This window comes from Labrus mixtus, chromosome 8, assembly GCF_963584025.1.
Source record: "Labrus mixtus chromosome 8, fLabMix1.1, whole genome shotgun sequence".
Lineage (NCBI taxonomy): Eukaryota > Metazoa > Chordata > Actinopteri > Labriformes > Labridae > Labrus > Labrus mixtus.
Window position 1 is genome coordinate 24,354,903 of NC_083619.1, and position 18,747 is coordinate 24,373,649.

An 18,747-nucleotide genomic window follows, 5' to 3' on the forward strand; every position below is an offset into this window, starting at 1 on the left:
GCTAATGCTAGCTCTTAAACTCAGCAGAACGCCAAATGGTGCAGCAAGACATTCAGCCGGTCTCACAGATGACTGGAGTAGATCCAGAAATATGTACAAATTCAAAAATAGACTTTGAATCAAGAATCCAGAATCGTTTTGAATCGAGAATAAATTCTGAATCAAATCGTAAGACACCCAGAGATTCCCTGCCCGAACAAAAATAAAAGCACAGATTGACAGGAATGTGTTTCAGACTTTTAATGATTAAATTTTTACATTTAGTACACATGGAATTTGACAATATATTGCACGTAAAAAAAGCTGTCATAATAATAAACAACTCCACCCTGGACTAAAAATAAATATCATGTTCACCAAGGATCAGGATCGCTACAGTAGGTAAAAGTTTCAATATGAACAAACACACCGATTAAACTCAAGCATGGTTTAAAGTCTAAATGATCAAATCTAGAAAATAGTTTCCTTTAGGTCATCTTAAACCACACCATGACATGTGCATGATTTTGTTTGATTTCGTCCTTAAAAAACGTGGCAGTTTCTCACGATGGCACAGCTGCCAGCGAAGCAGATGTGAGACTTTTTTTTTAGTACCGCAAAAGCCTCAGCTGTAGTGTTCAGAATCAAGAAGTCAGTTCTCCAAAAGGAAAGTTAGTAACTAGTGTATACGGTCGAGAGTGGCGTCTCCTCTTTTGACATTCACAATAAGCTGATTGTAGTTTTTTGTATTAAAGGGATACTTCACCCGTCGAAACATGAATCTGTATTGACATTGGGTCAGCAGTAGAAATATAGTAATAAAAACATTTACAGACATATTTACTTCAGTACATAAGGCCGTTTCCTCAACTGATTCAGAAATTTACTGCAAAAACACTACCAGGTTTCTAATGATACAAAGCTTAATGCAAATGGGTGAAGTATCCCTTTAAGAATGGGTGACACCCATCCTCGTAAAGGTGCCAACAAGTCACAGGAATGCTTATATTTTAGTCGGGGGACTGGTGGTGAAGTGACTCCTCTGTTTGAACGTCAGGCCTTTTCCAGTTGTTGAGGCTTCTGTCACACATATTCTCGGTTCTCGTAGTCCTTTTTAATGGCCTTTTTAATGCGGTCGATTTCATCCTCCTCTGAGCTGCTGTACTTGTCGTCCTTCTCTTTCTTCTCGGCGTCCACAGCAGCTGGATTGTTGCCGGCGTTGTTGTCTGGTGAGGTCGCTTGCAGCTCTTGCCTGATCGTGTTCAGCTCCACCAGACCGTCGTGCAGCTGCGTCGCCACCTCCCTGATTTTGGCGGCGAACTCTGACTTGGCCCCTTTCTTCAGTTCTTTGGAGTCTTTGGCCACAAAGTAGATATCCATGCCTACGAAGAGGCCGGTGAGAACCCCGGTGGCCATGCTGGCGATCTGCACCGCCCTGGCCGCTGTGCTGCCGGCCACGTTGGCGATCTGCACGACGCGCATGATCTCATTAGCGTTGATCAGGATGGCTTTTCCCGCCATGGCACCGTCCTCGTAGAAACTGCTGCTGAGCACGGGGAAGTCGCGGTTGTAGGCGTGCTTTTTCATCTTGATCAGGTCAAACCTCTTCAGGTTCTCGATTCCCTGCTTGATGAACTTCAGGCACTTGTTGAGGTCGACCATCTTGTCCTGATAGTCATGCACGATCTTCTCCACCTTCTTGCGGTCCATGGAGTTGTTGACCTGGTTGGAGATGCCAGCGCCTGCCGACGTCAGACCCCCTGCTGTCGCGACACCCAATCCCACGGCCGTGACGATCAAGGACACTCCCATGGTGACCGGGGCCAGAGCAAGGCCCGTGATGGTGGCGACGCCTCCAAGGGCGCTGGTGGAGCCGCCGGTGATTTGAGCGATCTTCGTGTTCTTGCTGAACTTGTCCAGGCCGTCGGCGATGCTGTTGAGGTCGACGACGTGCATCCAGAGGCTCTCAGCACGCTCTGAGAACAGCTTGTTAAAGACACGGATACCCTTCTGCACCTTGTCGGCCGTCACAGCAAACGCCCTGAGAGGAGAGAGTTAGGAGCGATTAGACACAGACAGACTAACTGTGTCGTCAATTCTCACTTACTGTAAATGTATCTAGCAATGCATATAGTTGTTTTATTTTATTATTCAGTTATTCAGCATCTTTCCCAATACATCCCTCTAAGATCTCGTGACAGCTTGTTCTTTGGATTATTCTTTACAATGGCGAAATTGTTTCAGAGACATTTTTTCCTGTCAAAATGGATTTCACGTCTGAGTTGAAACCAGGGTCATGGAATTCACTTTAATCAGTGAAATATTTAATTAACAACAGACCGAGATGTCACTTACTTGGCCTCTTCTTTTTCTGTCATGTCTTCATCCTGTGGCGTTTCTTCCCAAGCTGAGAAAGTAAAAACAATGCAGCTCAATGAGATATTTGGCTTTATCATATTGTTATAAAAGTTTGGGGACAACCAGAGACATTTCAAACATCCCCTTCAGAAAGTACTAAACAGTCTGCTCTATTTGTTTTCAGGTTCCCAGACTACATCAGGACCTGGCTGCAGGTACAGTTTGTTCAAAAATCAGCCAAAAGACCACTGGAGGGGTCAGGCGATGATGTGTGGATGATTAAAGCTTGTGATGTAGTACTTTCCAAAAAGTGTTAAATGGAGTACGGGTAGAGCCCTACACTTTGTCAGGTACCATCTGGGTAACCAGAACAAGTTGTTTTGAGAGGTAAAACACAGATGTTGGCTTGAACATGTTCAGTAGTTTTATAATGATGGGTTGAGGGCATGTCAGATTTGACCTTTACATTTGTTTTTTGGCTTTTCAGATTTAGGTTCTCATTTCTGGTCATAAATCATTGTCTTTATTGACCTGGTTTATTGTGTCATATTCAACCATGGCAACCCCCCCCCCCCTCCCCAAGTGTTGCTTCAATTAAGGCCTATATAACTGCATGCTGCAGCAGTAAGATTTCCATAGATGGGCCAAAACATGGCTGGGAGATATTTAAAAATAAATATTTTGGATTAAAAACTGATAATAAAATGAAAAGGTGATATAAAAACACACTTCTGGTCCTGTATTGAAAGTGAATAAACAAGGCACATGGAGCCTCTCTGACCATGCAGAAATGACGCCAAACAAAGTGAGAAACATCGTTTATAACTCACACTCCACTGAGTTCCACCACTCCATGAGATCCTCCGCATCCTGGAAGACACCAAAAGATGTATTGTTGATGTAAAGATGTATTATAGTAAAGCCATCAGATTACACTGAAGTATTCAAAACATATATTTTTCTTCAGAAACCAACCTGTCCACTTCTAGGTTGAGCTGGGTCGATACGGAAGTCCTCCAGCTGGTCGAACAAGGTTCGATTTCCACCTTCATTCTGAAAGAAGAGAAATAAAAACCTTTATAATTCATAAATACATTCTCAGATTTGTCTCCCCTTGTAGCCGTACTGCATGTTGTGAGAGATTGAGGAACATAAACAAAGCCAGAACCCAGATACACTGATAAAAAGTAACATATATTGTTAGTTTCACTTTTTACACTGGATTCATTCAGGCAAAGGGGAAGTAATGGTAAAAGGGATTCTGAATACATTGCCTTGTGTCTGCTGTTTTTGCAGAAGTAAAAGAGGCCACAGTCTTCCATGGGCACGTTAAAAAAAGGGAAGCAGAGCAACGAATCTGGGCACATTTCGACCTAAACTGATCTCATCTTCCATGTTAGGGACATGTTCAAACACGGTGGTGTTGTGTGCAGGGGTGAGTGGGGGAGGGACATGTTGACTGTAATGGTCTCTGTTGGGAGATGAGAGGACCCCCAGGAGACAAACAAAAGCAGGAGGCTTGTTTTCAGAGGCAGCTCGTGTGCCTGCGACAGAGCTTTTGTAATATGGAACCACCATGAGTAAGAACGCCGCACGTTTGCCTGGTGGTTCAAAAACTCAAGACGAAGACTGGGAGGGGAAAATGTTTAACATTGATTTAGGCCTCAAAGTGTGTGAGAGGTGACGGATGGAAAAAAGAAAAAGAAAAAAAGAAGCAAGATCGTGTACAATTTTGTGTCTCATTCGTTCAGTTTCTCTACCTCTGCGGAGTTTCCTGCTCCATCCTGTGCGTTCCTCTGCAAAGCTCTGCCCTGAAACCAGATCACAGAAACACACAGTTTACGCATGAAAGAAAAAAAATCTAAATTTTATCTTGTATTAACGAGAAAATTCAAATTGAGCTACAAAGCAAAAGAGGAAATTTAGTAAAATATATTAACCCGGAAATTCTTTTTTTGTATTCATGAGTCAGTGTTTAACTCATGACAGTAGTATGTGCTTGAAATTCCAGTAATGCTAACTTCCTGTCCATGCCAAAATAACACCCCAAGACTGCATATTTTCAAGTAAAAAGCAACAGAGATACAGACAGGAGACAACTGGAAAATCTGGTTTTATCAATCGCTTCGAGTGGTCAGAAGACTAAGAAAGGGTTAAATAAGTACCTTCATTTTACCATTTACCTATCTGTTAAAGTGAACACATCACATGTGTGAATGTTACCTTGCCCCGAGGCATGAAGGGATTATGTTTCTTAGGCTTCTTGACTTTGGTCTGAAAGGAGAAAAACAAGATGTCAAACACTCACTCATGTTTCTTTTGCAGTCACGATGGTAACACAGGCATGAAGTTCTGATCACAACTGTTGTAGAAATCAGACCAAACACTATTCAATTAAAGCACAAGATCAAATGAAGAGAACGTGTTTAAAGGCCTCTTCTGTTTTCACCTTGCCCTCCTCGTCTTTCTTTCCCTCTTTGGATGAAGAATTGCCTTCTTCTTCTTCTTTCAGCCCTTCATCATCAGACGGAGCCTGAAGAAGACAACAAGGAAAATGTGTACATCGCAAGGATATTAAGAAGTAGAGGAATGTATAAAATAAGCTTGATTTCCTGACTGAGAACACTTCCTCTGCCGATCGCACAGCAAAGGAAGTATCTAGTTTTTTAACTGATAAGATCTGAGAAGTTTAACTACTTAAAGTTCATTTTTTTCACAGAATTTCATAGATTATTAGACAGACGGTGTGTATATGACTTAACGATAGACATTAGAAATATGAACCAGAGACACTGCCCTGTTTAACATAATGCTGCTGCAGCCGTGACGTTGATCTGACAGCACTGAGTTCAGACTTGAACAACAACTTTCAAGGGGAAATCTTGAACAGTGGAATGTTTTGCAGAAGATTGTGCAGATGATATAAACACTACTTCTATGTTCAGAGCAGGAACTGTGGAGGTCGTTACACATTGATAAATGTTACACACGATAAATAATGTGCCCTTCACAGTCATTTTGGACTCTTGGTTTAACATGGAGTATTCTGATGGAAATCCTGCATTGGGGTAAACTTTGTCTTGTTGGGTAACACCCATCCATTCTTTATCTTAACTGTTTTTCCAGTTTGGTGTCACGGGGAGCTGGAGACGATCTCTTCTGTCATTGGGCGAGAGGCGGGGTCACACCCCGGACTGTTGGCCAGTCAATCACAGGGCTGACGTGTAGAGACAGACAACCAGCCACACTCACATTCACACCTACAGACAATGTAGAGTCACCAATTGAAACTAAAAAGCACGTCTTTGGACTGTGGGAGGAACCCGTGGAGAACCCAAGCATGCTCGGGGAGAACATGCAGACTTATGCAGAAGTTCTCTGTCTGATGGGGATTCGAACCAAGAACCTTCTCACTGTGAGGCAACAGCGCTAACCACTGCAGTGCAGCACCCATTGACATATATTTGTTCCAGTGATATGTCATAGAATATAGATCTTAACTAGCACTACACAAGAGGCACTCAATGCCTGAAATGGGTGGATGTGAGGTGTTTAGTACTTCAGAAACAATGACGACGTGTAGTGGGCGTAGCCCGGATCTCTCTTTTCAAATTCTAGTTTTTCCAGTTCAGCAACAATAAACTGAACAGGCTACAGAGTGAGAGTTCACTGCCTTGATACAAAAACAAACATCTGATTGCTGATTTGAGGATTGAAGACTGCAGAAGACGTGACACTGACTTAAGTCATACCAGCACCATCCTGTACTTAAGTGTGTTAAAAAAAGACATCTGTTGTTGTAGTGGCGACATGGGAAGGAAAAGTGTGCACGTGTAAAATGTTTGAATGTTACCTTGGCCTGATGCATGAAGGGATTATGTCGCCTAGGTTTCTTAACTTTGGTCTGAAAAGAAAAATCAGTATTAGAGACGGATTAGAGAAAGAGGTCAAATTCTGATGTGATCCTGGAGACGGTGGAAATGAGTTTATTTAAAGACCTCCTCTGTTTTCTCTTTGCCCTCCTCCTCCATTTTCTTTTCCTCGTCGTCTTCTTTCAGCCCCTCATCATCAGACTGAGCCTACAAGTACAGAACAAGTGTGAGCCGGTGTGTGCGTAACAATGAGGTAAATAAGTACCGAGAAATGTAACTCAAGTTTGCAAATGATCTCTGAACACAACATGAGGAGAAAATGAAACAAGAACAGTTAAGTATTGAACATTTAACAGACTTCATGTAGGTGTTAAGAAGATTAATGTCTCCATGAATACCTAACTAAGGGAGAAAAAAAACGCTCTCTTAAATACCTTGGCTGCAGCACGTAGCATAAACGGATTATGGTGCTTGTGTTTTTTGACCTTGGTCTGTAAAGCAAAAAAATGTAGCACATGACAAAGTGTAGGCTGACATGAGAAACGACAACTACAAGAACTACAAAGCATGACATACCAATTCATAAAAAGATCTGCAATCTGCAGGAATATCATGTATCAGCGTTTCCCCTCGAATAAAGGTAAAGAGTATCTTTGTTTTCTGTGTTTCTAAAGCAGTTGCAGCATAATCTCCCTCACGTCTACTTCCAACACTGAGAGATGTTCTAATGGGGATCGATAAGTCGTAAACAAGCAGTGGCTCTGGTGTAAAAAAGAAAAAAATCATACTGAAGCAGAAATATTGTCCAAACCAACACAACTTCTGAAGGTTAAGAGCAATTTTGAAAAATGGAGCTAAAATAGATGTAAGAGCCATATTGTGTATTTTTACCTCCGTTGATTATTTGCTACTTTTTGCTCCTTATATGGGTTCGATAGAAATTCCGGTAATTCACAGTGGGCGTGGTTTTACCTTTTTGTTACCTGTGTGTTTGTGAGGCTAGACAAAGAGGCTCAGAGGGTTCGAATACCTTCTGTTGACCTTTATCGTCATGATTATCATCGTATTCTTCATCATCTTTTCTACTTTTTTTTTTAGCATTATTTTTCACTCTTTTGTTGAATTAATCAACATAATGTATCTGGACTTTTCTGGACATTATTTCGATGTGAACGAGTCATAGGTACAGGCCCACTTAGTCTCTGTGCAGCATTCTTTAATCTTATCGCCGCCACAATAGAAGACTTAAGAACAGCTGATATGAAGGAAGCAGAAAGTAGCACATTTAGACAGTTCTGATATCGATTCTCACCAACAAATTTACAAAGTTAGACACTGAAAATAAATCTCAAATATAAACATCCAATAGATCAGTCAGTCTCTGCACAAACATTGTGTCTATCAATATAATATTCTAGACTCATACTGTGGATTATTGCTTAATACAGTTTGAACAATTTGTGGAGATGAACTTACTTTTTTGCTCTCTTCGTTGAGGATTTCATCATCTGACTGGCTCTGCAGGTAATTAAACATCAATACATGTGAGTTATAGTGTAGCAGAAAAGTGTTTCATACATGTTCTTCTTGCACTGTTCTGTGTTTGAATGTGAGTCTGTGTTTTTGTACGTTGTTTGCTTGATACAGGCTTTAAGGGACTATTATTGCACTTCTACTAATTTGACAGGAACTATAACTGCTCTCAGGACTCAAACTGGATTATTTGAGGAACTATCTTAAAATGGTTTTTCATACAAATGTTTTTGAGATCTTCCACAACAACTTTTAAATCACAGCTTTACCTCTTTCCCAAGTTAAATTTCACAACTTATCAATAAGCAAATATTCCAAACTTATCAGGAAACCAATAAATCAGTGTAACACTGACGCTGTGTGTAGTACGTGCTCTTACCTCATTATTGTTCTTCTGCTTTTGCTGACCACGTCCTGCTGTTCTGTTCACCTCCTGAAGTTTAACCAGAGCAGTTTGTTAAACCAGAGGGCTGAGAAACCAGCGCCAACACACTCTGATACACATCAGCTCCAAAGTGCCACAAACAGATATTATTCCCTAAACAATGACGGCTTAAAGTACCTCCTCTGACGGTTTGACTGGAACTGTTTCTGAGGGTTTTTCCTTTCTGTCTCTGGAGAACATGTCCTTGTTTCCCTGCAGAGGACACACAGACAACTTTTCCAAATACGGTAACAAGATCGAAGACAATGACCCCTACAGGTGTAGTTCTTAGTTTTGATAAAGCATGAGTTTCAAAAGCACAGTAAATAATTTTCACAATGTGTGCTGGTTTACTGAAGGACATTATCATATCACAAATATATTCAAATGTAGAAAAGCGCTGGGGAAGAACAAGCCACCCATTGTTGTGTAATTATAAGAAGTGTAGTCTGTACCTGACTATCCTCAGTTCCTCTTGATTTCACCTTGTCGAATGTGGACGTCCTTTTCATCTCCTGTAAAGAGATCACAGACTTAACAACACAATCAAAAGACAAAAGAACTGCTCTCGCTCCGGGCTGAATGTGAGCTGCAAACCTCTTCAGTCGGTCTGGGTGGGACCAGTGGAGTTTCACTTCTTTCTTTCCTCTCTCGCTGGATCATGTTGCCTTTGACCTGTCAAGGACACACACACACACACACACACATACACCGTCACAACACACACACACACAGAGTCACACAGTGTGCTCGAGCAGAAGGACAGGCAGGCTCGAGAACAGAGTCCGGATTAAAACGGGAGTTAAAGGGACGTGGAGGATGAGGCGGAGCGTGAGCAGAAAGGGTATTTTGGACAGAAGTTGATCAGCTGTGTGCGGTGACTGATGACTCATGAGTGATGCAATAAATAGACTGACCGTCTTTGGATACTCTTTCTCTGGATTTTCGTTCTCCTTGAGCATCTCTTCAGTGTCTTCAGTGTCTTTCTAGACATAGGACATTAAATTAAATGTTAGCATTGAGGTGCATCAACTCCAAATCAGATCACTTGTTTTGCTCGGAAACAATGGTTGACAATATTGTCTGGAAAATATGTCCTTTTATATCCCATCACCACATTCATCACAACTACAATATCATCATTCTTGACCCCTGACTATTACAGTGGAAACATTTCTTACTTTGTTTCCATATCGAAATGGATTCAGCTTCGTCATCGCCTCAGAGAATTTATTCTGAATATGTGGAAACAAAAGGGAAAAAAACAAAATAAAACAGGGATACTTCATACTTCATTTTCTGTATGAAAGCAGAACCCATAAAAACTATAAATTAAAGATAAAAAAATCCTGACAGACCTGTTTGTGACCGTGTTGGCCCTCTCCATCGTCGGATGCCTCCTCCCCGTCAGAGTTAGAGTTCTTCTCCTGCAGACGGAGCAAACCGTTTTGTAACACAGAAACAACAGTACATAGTAGAAACAATAGAACATCATCTGCATATAACTTCATCACTTTTTTTAAAATTTCTACAGGAGAAGGCTTTGTTTCAGCGCAGTACAGGGAACTATCTCCCACCTTTTTGTCTGGGTAGAACGCGCCCTTCATCATGGCGTTAAATCCGTTCTGAAATAAAGCAGAGTCACTGTTATTGTCCACTTAACAACAACAACACATAGCCCTTACCCTCGCCTTAATGTCATAGCAGATATTTGATCCTGCTTCTATATTTAAGAGAGCTGTTTTTAGCTCATGCAAAACTATCTTAAAGCAACACCTGCTTGGCTTTGGGCTTCTCCTCAGTAGAGTTGTTCTCGTTGGAGTCTGTCTTCTCTTTATCCTGTTACAGCCCAATACACAAAATCAGCACGTCATTATCTCAATATGTGACCAACATTGAGATGTGTCTGGGAGGAGAAACGCATACAAAGCAGGAGGAAGTGTGTAGTTTAATGACCTGAGATGAGGTGAAAGGATACTTCTTCTTTGCCGATGCTTCACCCTGAGAAAAAAAAGTCAGAGCGTTTGAAGTTACAAACTGATTTTAAGTAAAAAATAAAATAAAAAAAACTTTTCTTGTTTGTACCTCCATCTCTCACCTTTGAAGGTTTTTCTACGAGACTGTCACTGCTGGCGGAGAGGTCAATCTCCGCAGTCAAATCATCCTAAACAGCAGGACGCAGCATACAGTCAGAATTTAAGACACTCAAGTATTCTCTGTAAACACCTGCTGACTGGTCCCAAACAGACCTCAGGTAACTAAAAGAAAAGTTTGTTTTAAAGGCTTTAGGAAAACATTCATATGAAAGGTAAGGAGATTCCTGTGAATTGAAAAATGATTTGTGTGATGTTCTCTGAGATTTTCAGATATCTGTGACTCCCTACGAATATTGAAAAAGTATCAAACGTTGTGAAAACTGACGCTGTCAACATTTTTTATGCCAAGATTCCCAAAAGGCATGTCAAAAACGTCAAATATTTTGACTTTAGTACAGACTTTAAAATCCATGTACTGACATGACTTTGAAAGCAGACTAAATAAAGTGTTGCTTCATGAAGAAAACATTTTTTGATTGGAACAATACCAAACACACTGACACCTGAAACTTGATAGGTAACTTTTAACAATGAAACCTGTTTCTGAATAGAACTCTTACCTGAGACTGAGATTTGGCAACTTTCTTTTTGAACACACCACCAAAGATTCCTCCTTTCTCCTGAGCAAAAAATATGAACAAAAAATTGAATATTCCTGGATTTACTGTTTGAGTTGATCAAGCAGTAACCTGACGGTTCAAAGTCAGGGCGGCTGGATTCATTGAAAACTCACCTTAGTGTTGTTACTCTCAGTTAGATTGTCGTTGCTTCCTGAGAGTTCGCCTGGTGCAGACAAATCCTCCTGGAGAAACAAACGTCAACAGATCAATATCAATCTGCCATCATTTTTATTTATTAATGGTGAGATAAATAAGCTGCAGAAATACAAAACTCTCACCTGAGATTGTGCTTTTGCAAAAGGGGATTTTTTAAACATCCCACTGAACACCCCTCCGGACTCCTGGGGACAAAAAAAGTGACAAAAAAAAAAAAAGATTTTGAATGATTTCCCCAAAAATGGAGGAAAAGATTAAAGCATTCATCTGCCTTAATGAAACTCACCTTAGTGTTGGAGTTCACAGACAGATTGTCAGTGCTGCCTGAGCGCTCACTGGGTGCTGACAAATCCTCCTGAAGGTGAGAAACAAATGTCAACAGACTTGTGTCAGAATAATCTATACTAATCTATATCTAGAGTGCAATGGTTAGAAGTTAAATTGCACAAGCTGCAGGATTGCTCCATAACGCTTACTTGAGATTGTGCTCTTGCAAATGGCTTTGGGGATTTTTTAAACATCCCACCGAACAGCCCTCCCGCTTCCTGGAAGAAGAAAAATCAAACTGTATTTCTACATTATTCACATAAAAGGATGATTATATGAAGAATGTACCTGCTGTCACAAACCTAACCTTAGTGCTGCTGTTCACAGAGAGATTGTCATTGCTGCCTGATTGCTCACTAGGTGCAGTCAGATCCTCCTGAAGGTAAGAAACACAAATCCCTCCCTGATTATTATCATCATTTCTTGATAATGTAACATAGAGGAGCAAGTGAGATGCACAGCTCTTACCTGAGATTCTGTCTTTTTTCTTGATGGTTTTGGGGATTTTTTAAACATCCCACTGAACACCCCACCTGACTCCTGAAAGAGGAAAGACACAAAATATAGATTTTCCTTTAATCGAGGGATTAAGACGTTTTTTTTTGTCTGGTTTCCGTTACAATTGGAAAACCGAAACAGAGACACAGACCTGTCTTTTAAATGAGGAGGTAAGACCCTCTAAATATCTAATTAAGGTGTGAAGCTTTTTCAAAACTTACCTTAGTGCTGCTATTCACAGAAAGATTGTCGCTGCTGCCCGAGCGCTCGCTGGGTGCTGACAAATCCTCCTGCAGGCGAGAAACAAACATCACCTTTTAGATATAATCATCATTTGCTTATTATATCAAAAGATGAAACTATAGATACAACACAGCTAGACTCTTACCTGAGATTGTGCTCTTGCTCCAAAGTGGTTTTTTTTAAATATCCCACTAAACACTCCTCCTGACTCCTATGAAATTACATTAGAATTAATTATATAATATAATTAAATATATATATATATATATATATGACAGTAAATGAAATACATTGAAAAAAAGTGGTTTTGTTTTTTAACTGCAGCAGTCCGTCAGGTGGACAGGCAGGGATTTAGAGCTTCACAGACCAGCCTGGTCTGCTTCCAAATTGCTGACAGTCGCAGGTTTAGCTTGCGCTTCAAAACATCCACAAAAACAAAACACACCCTTCCCGAACGAACAAACACTGAGTCATGCTCGATACACATGCAGTCAGTTAGATTACATCAAACATTTACACTGAAGAAGAACTAAAGTATTACCATGTAATGCATCTTTCTACACATCCACTTGATTTATCCAAACATTTTCAGAAAGTTAAAGTTTTAAAGATTGACACAAAGTGGTTTTTTTTACAGCAGCTTTTTCCTGACAGACATTATGATCACAAATCAATGTCACTTATTTACTCCATATTTAAGTACTTTAATTTAACTTCAATATAGTTGTCTGGAGTGGGGTTTGGTGAGCCAAATGTAGTTTTTGTTTTTTAAATGTTGGGTCTGAGTGATCTCCCTGTACTATGGTTTAAAACCAGGCAGTATAAACAAATGCTGACAGAAGCATCACAAGCTTTTCCTTGAGGTTTGTTTTTGTTCAGTGTTTGAGTCCTGGATCATTTGGAGGGATGACACTCACTTTAGTCGTGCTTTTGTCAGACAGACTTTCGTTGCTGGCTCTGAGCTCGATGTCCAAAAGATCCTGAAATACACAAAATAAATCTGTCAGCGTTTAAATGAAATACCGCTCTTCATGGAGCATTTGAGCATCCAGCTGATAACTGCATCCTCCAGAGGCTGTAACAGAAGATCTCGTTTCACCTGAGAAGGCCTCCGGGCATGTCCTGGTTTGTGAGGCCGTTTTAGTATCCCACCAAACACACTTGATTTTTCCTGAAGAGAACAATGCAGAGAAGAGTTTAGTTCCACATTTCTGTGTGGGACAACAACATGTGACCGAGCAGAGCGTAAACTCACCTTTGAAGATTTGTTGTTTTCTGTTAAGCTGTCACTACTGACAGACAGGTCAACATTTTGTAGTGAGAGGGAGTCCTATGCAAACATTTTGGAAAGAGTTAAACGTTCACATTTTGTTACAGGAACCTAGACATATATTCAAATATCTCTGTTAAGAAATGAAGAGATATCCGACTGGCTAATAAATATGGCATGCACACAAAATGATTTAAAAATAAAAAGCTCTGGAATTAGTTGACATGTTCATCAAAAATAAAAATCAAGGCTTCTTGAAACCCTCTTTCATTATGACTTCATGTCACTGATTCGCCCCACTTGAAGCCCAAAGAAACGTTTTTCATTGCTCATCTGATCTGGAGTCAAAAATCATGAAACAAGGACGTCTATTGTTTTGCAGTTATGTCCCGCACCCCACGTACAGAGGCTACAGTTCTTGTAACAGCGACCACGGGTCCAAATCCGACCTCCCCCCCCCCCCCCCCCCACTCTCTCCTCCCAAAGTTTCCTGTCTCTCTTCAGATGTCTTATCCAATAAAGGCCAGAAAAACTCAAAAATATATTAAAAAAAACATCAATTATTCAGTTTAACAGAAAAAAAGCATCAAATTTTGTGTCCAGCTAAAATCAGAAAATGTCAAGGTCAATAATCAATAAACAGAATTATTGTTATTTGATCAACTGCTTGATTAATTGATTATCATTTATCACCAAAAAACAAAAACAATGAGCTGGACAGTGAGTTGATGAAGGACACTACACACCTGTTGCCGGCCCTCTTTGCCAGCTTTGGTGGTCTTCTTAAACACGTCTTTGAATACATTCCCTTTTTCCTGAAAAAAAAAAAAAAAAAAAAAAGTATGCATGAGTACAAAAAAATGAAATTAAAAAACAGATTTAACATAAATCAATCGAGAAATGACTCCTGAGCCTCACCTTGGTGCTGTTGTCAGTGAGACTGTCGCTGCTCTTCGACAGTTCACTGCTGACTGATAAGCTGTCCTGTAAAGTCCAAACAGAAGACAACAGTAAGGGAGAATATTCAGAATAATAACGTGTAGTTATTTAGATTTAAAGTTACTTAATGTCATACTACAACATTACCGGAGCTGGGGCTGATGGTTCAATGATCTTGGAGGATCTTTTGAACATCCCTCCGAATAACGCTGCTTTTTGCTGCATGAGAAGTCAAATGAAGAGAATATTAACCATGAGAAACTAAAAAAACATGAGGGATGAAACCAAACTAATATCTACTGTGGTTTCAGCTCTGACATACAGCAAAGGCATCTTTAATTATAGTCGAGTAAGAGACAGTAAATATGATCTGTAATGACCTGTGAGTCAGCAGCAATCTGCCTCTATCTGAGGACTGAATGAGAGAAAAAGGATGCTAAGAATGACTGAACATTTATATGTGTGAAAGGATGCAAAGTCACTTGTTTTTCATTCTCACAGTCCATCTTCAGGTCCAGAGTTCATGTCTGGACTTGAAGCTGCCTTCATGTCTGGACAGGAATCAATGTTGACAGTAAAGATAGAGGGATTGTTCTGTTCCTAGCTCAGAGAAAACCGATCATACTTTATATCTCATTAACAATTTTAAGAAGCACATGCTACTTTAGGAATAGAGACAAAATCCTCACAATAACCTGCTGGCTCTTTGTTTACAATTTTCTGTTCAACCTCACATTATTTGTAAGCCTTTTCCCTGCATCATTTTGTGGACTGGAAATGAGCTTTTTGGCGAGCCGTTAGCCTAGCTGTTAGTTTGCAAACCCCATGCACAGAGGCCGAAGTCCTCCAAAGTGTCCGGCCTGGGTTCGAATTCCAACCTGCATGTTTTCCCATCTTCTTTTCAAAATGTCTGACTCTATCCAAGGTCCTGTCTCTCCAATAAAAGGCTTAAAAAGCTCAGAAATAAATCTTTAAAAAAAATTAAGAAATCTCCTTTTCAACATGTTAAGTAGCTCTTGAGCAAATAACGCTCTCAGACCATCACTTTCAAAGACTTCATTTTTAAGGAAATAAAAAAATGACATGGTATATACAAAGCTCTGTCACACAGAAAGGTTAAAAAACTGAGTTCAACTGGATGTTGTTTTTCCCCGGACTATGCAAATGTTTCAGAGAGAGCAGTTCTCAGTGTTTCATTGACACGCTTGTTTTGCACTCAAACATGTACAAAGATAACTCCCTAAAACCAAGTCACATTGAGAGAGCCAGCTGAAAGCTTAAAGCTTAAATATGTTCTGAAGGTGTTCACGTCTTTAAAGAACAGTGAAGGAAATATTCTCTTTCTATAATCAACAGACAAAAACAACGTTGAATCCCTCTGTCGTCTATCAAGCCGGACTTCACAAAGCTTCATTTTCCGAGCTATAATGCTTCTTCACTTCTTGTTACAAGGGCACACTGTAGTCAACATCATGACTGCTTCCTTGTTGCACAGCCTGAAGGGGTCAATACAGCTCATTGTGTTTAAGAATCACTGTTTAAGATTTGTCACCAATATACCCCTGAACTGAATTTAGTGTAATCCATGTTTCAGCAAATACTGTATCACTGTTCAAAGAAAAGGCCAGTTAGCCTATCAGATTGCAATATTTTGATTGAACTCTCCTTGTAGAAACATGGGGGGGCAAACTGGCAGGTACACTGCTGACGCGACTTTTTACCAATTTTGATATAGGCCCACAGTAAAGAGCAAATTCTGAGGCAACAAAATTACTATTAGAGGATTATGTATGATTGAAAACATGTCAATCAATCAATCTTTATTTGTAGAGCTCCATTTGATAACAAATGTTAGCTCAAGATACTTTGCAAAAGTAGCAGGTAAAAGACCTTACTCTTTGTTATATTCTCTACAAAGACCCAACATGAATCCATCATGAGCACTGAGCCACATTTGAAAGGTGGTTGTCGTGCAACAGAGCAGGAAACAGAGGATCCTGAAGGCCTGACGCACAGCATTAGCAACGTGCTTGGCGCTGACGCCGAATGTGTCGAGAAGCTGGTAGCTACAGCGGCGAGGAAAAAACTTCTTTTAGAGGCAGAAACCTCGAGCAGAACCGGACTCATAATGATAACAGCCGTCTGCCGGAAACATGCCGGGCTTGGAAAGTGGGATAGAGGGAAATGCAGGAAGAAGGAGAATGATAGATATAAACACAGCAACAACAACAACAATGAACAAAGTCTTTAAATACTTGATTTCGTGAGGCAGGTAGCATACCATTTGATGTGAAACACTGTTCCTTGAACCAAAGCAAAATGTGTTGTGTAAGGGGGATTCATTGGTGATGCATTTGTCCTGAAGAAACCTTGAAGGTTAGTCCAGCCATGGCAACAGGGCTACAGTTTCTACACTGCATCATGACCATGAAGGGTGTACTGCTGAAATTTAACATCTCACCCTCATAGACAATGTCAGAAAAGAGCCCTTAGAAAACAAAACGTGTCACTGTCCACATACTTTTGAAGTGCAGCGTGTAGGTAGGTGTGTTGACAGTTTCAGTCACACAAATTAAAGTCAGGTAGAGGTTAACTTTTACTAACATATGTTTGAAACTGACTTAAAGGGATACTTCACCCGTTGAAACATGAATCTGTATTGACATATATGTAGAAGAAATGTGAAATGAATGTTGAAGTTGGTGCCTTCTTGGTCGTGAAAAAGGCAGAAAGTGTCTTTTTGGCTCACGTGGATGAAAGACACCAAATCCCAGAATGCACAGCACCGCAGGCCATCGATCAATATAATATTAAAAACATTTACAGACATATTTACATGAGGCCATTTCCTCAACTGATTCCGAGATTTCTTCCAGAATTGATCTTGGAAATTCACCGGCTCCGAGGAATACGAGGAACTAGCGTTGTAGTTTCACCCCGTTAACCGCAACAGCTTCCAGTGATGCAAAATTGGCGTCACTGGAAGCTTCTTTTCAGACTCAGAAATACAAAGATTTCCCATCTCAGGGGAAAATGAGGGCGGGATGCACGACCATTCAAAAACACTACCAGGTTTCTAATTATACAAAGCTTAATGCAAATGGGTGAAGTATCCCTTTAATACAAAACACTAAAAAATGAACTCCACAAAAACCTTAAAACAGAAAGTTAAGCAGCGTTTAACAGCTTTAACATCATTGACAGAAGATATCTACTCACAGCTACTCCTCCTCCTCCTCCTCCTTCACACTCCAAATCCAAATCCAGGTTATCGTATCGATCCTGTCAAACACAAAGTTTATCTTTTAACACACATTAAAACCAAACAGCAAACAAGACTGTGTCGAGGATTATGGTGTTGAAAAACTACACAAATATGTTTCAAAACAAACTTTAGATCGTTTTTTTTTAAAAGATACGTGAACTCACCATGGTGTGCTGTTGTTTCGTGTCGGGTTATTCCTGCGGGTTTAACCGGTTTTGTTGATACTGCCAGCTGTTGTCACTCCCCACTGTTGCCAGATCTCGCGAGAGAAAGAAGCAACCAGCTCTATGGAAACAAGCCCAAAACAAGCACACCTGGCTCCTCAAACAGATAAAATGAAGCCAAACAGGTTACCTAACCCACCACATAGTTTAAAAGAGAGATCAACAGATCGGGCGGGCGGGCTAACCCAAAGAAACGGGGTTTGTGGACGGATCCTGGAAATGGACAAACTATCGCGATTGTGTTTGGTTTTATTGTGGAGAGTTGTGGAGAGAATCAGGAGGGGTTCATACTCATACAGGGAGCAAAGCAAGCCCAAACAAGCAACTGCACTTTAGAAAACAAGCCCAAAAACCCGCAACCCGCGACTGACGATATTTGCAAGCGACATTACAGAAAAACAAGCCCAAAGTCGCTTATAACAAGCGGACCTGGCAACACCGTCACTCGCTCAGGTGCGGAGTTTAAAATCTACGACGGAGGATTAGGGCGACATTAAATTTTTTTTTTTTAATTTCGAGATTATTCTCATAAATTTATGATTTAACTCGTACATTTACAAGATTAAATTCGTAAATTTACTAGAATAATCTCGAAAATTAACGAGTTCGAGACCAGCCTGCGCAAAATGATGAAAGTAGAACTCTTAAAAGTATTTTCCTCTGCAGACAACTTCCTCCAAGTCAGTGTGGTTCTTTCTTCGGAAAAGCCACAGTTTCTTTCTATCTTTTCAGGGTCCTGATATTTTATGACAATGTGAAGATGATGATGTGCCAAAAGCATGTGTAGTTTCATATCTGCATAAGTAAAGCCCCAACACAACTATTTGTGTCTGTTATCGGTCTGCCTTGTTAAAGTGTCTCATATGCAGAGACAGTTTGCGTCATATTGATCATTTTACAGATAAACAAGGTCATGCAAGTTGAAGTGAAAACTTCTCTTGAA

The 18,747-nt window shown here is 40.3% G+C and overlaps 1 protein-coding gene across 2 annotated transcripts; it reads right to left on the reverse strand.

Moving 5' to 3' along the window:
- Positions 1 to 225: 225 nt before the first annotated feature.
- LOC132979479 (uncharacterized) lies at positions 226 to 18,075 on the reverse strand. Of its 2 annotated transcripts, none has more exons than XM_061045329.1 (39): positions 17,745 to 18,075; positions 17,535 to 17,597; positions 14,463 to 14,534; positions 14,295 to 14,360; positions 14,123 to 14,191; positions 13,362 to 13,436; positions 13,206 to 13,277; positions 13,024 to 13,086; positions 12,252 to 12,317; positions 12,085 to 12,153; positions 11,834 to 11,905; positions 11,673 to 11,741; positions 11,515 to 11,583; positions 11,325 to 11,393; positions 11,161 to 11,223; positions 10,996 to 11,064; positions 10,823 to 10,882; positions 10,265 to 10,330; positions 10,123 to 10,167; positions 9,943 to 10,005; positions 9,744 to 9,791; positions 9,525 to 9,593; positions 9,348 to 9,401; positions 9,084 to 9,152; positions 8,764 to 8,841; positions 8,622 to 8,681; positions 8,305 to 8,379; positions 8,122 to 8,175; positions 7,686 to 7,727; positions 6,644 to 6,700; positions 6,336 to 6,416; positions 6,191 to 6,241; positions 4,787 to 4,870; positions 4,561 to 4,611; positions 4,098 to 4,148; positions 3,313 to 3,390; positions 3,168 to 3,207; positions 2,335 to 2,386; positions 226 to 2,020 (listed from the first exon to the last, which is right to left on the reverse strand). In XM_061045329.1, the coding sequence occupies exons 1-39, from the start codon at positions 17,745 to 17,747 to the stop codon at positions 1,063 to 1,065; spliced, it is 3,315 nt and encodes a 1,104-aa protein (XP_060901312.1). In that variant the 5' UTR covers positions 17,748 to 18,075; the 3' UTR covers positions 226 to 1,062. The 2 variants fall into 2 exon arrangements, with proteins under 2 accessions (XP_060901312.1, XP_060901313.1); XM_061045330.1 differs by having other exon boundaries at positions 4,796 to 4,870; positions 17,745 to 18,073.
- Between the last annotated feature and the right edge of the window lie 672 nt (positions 18,076 to 18,747).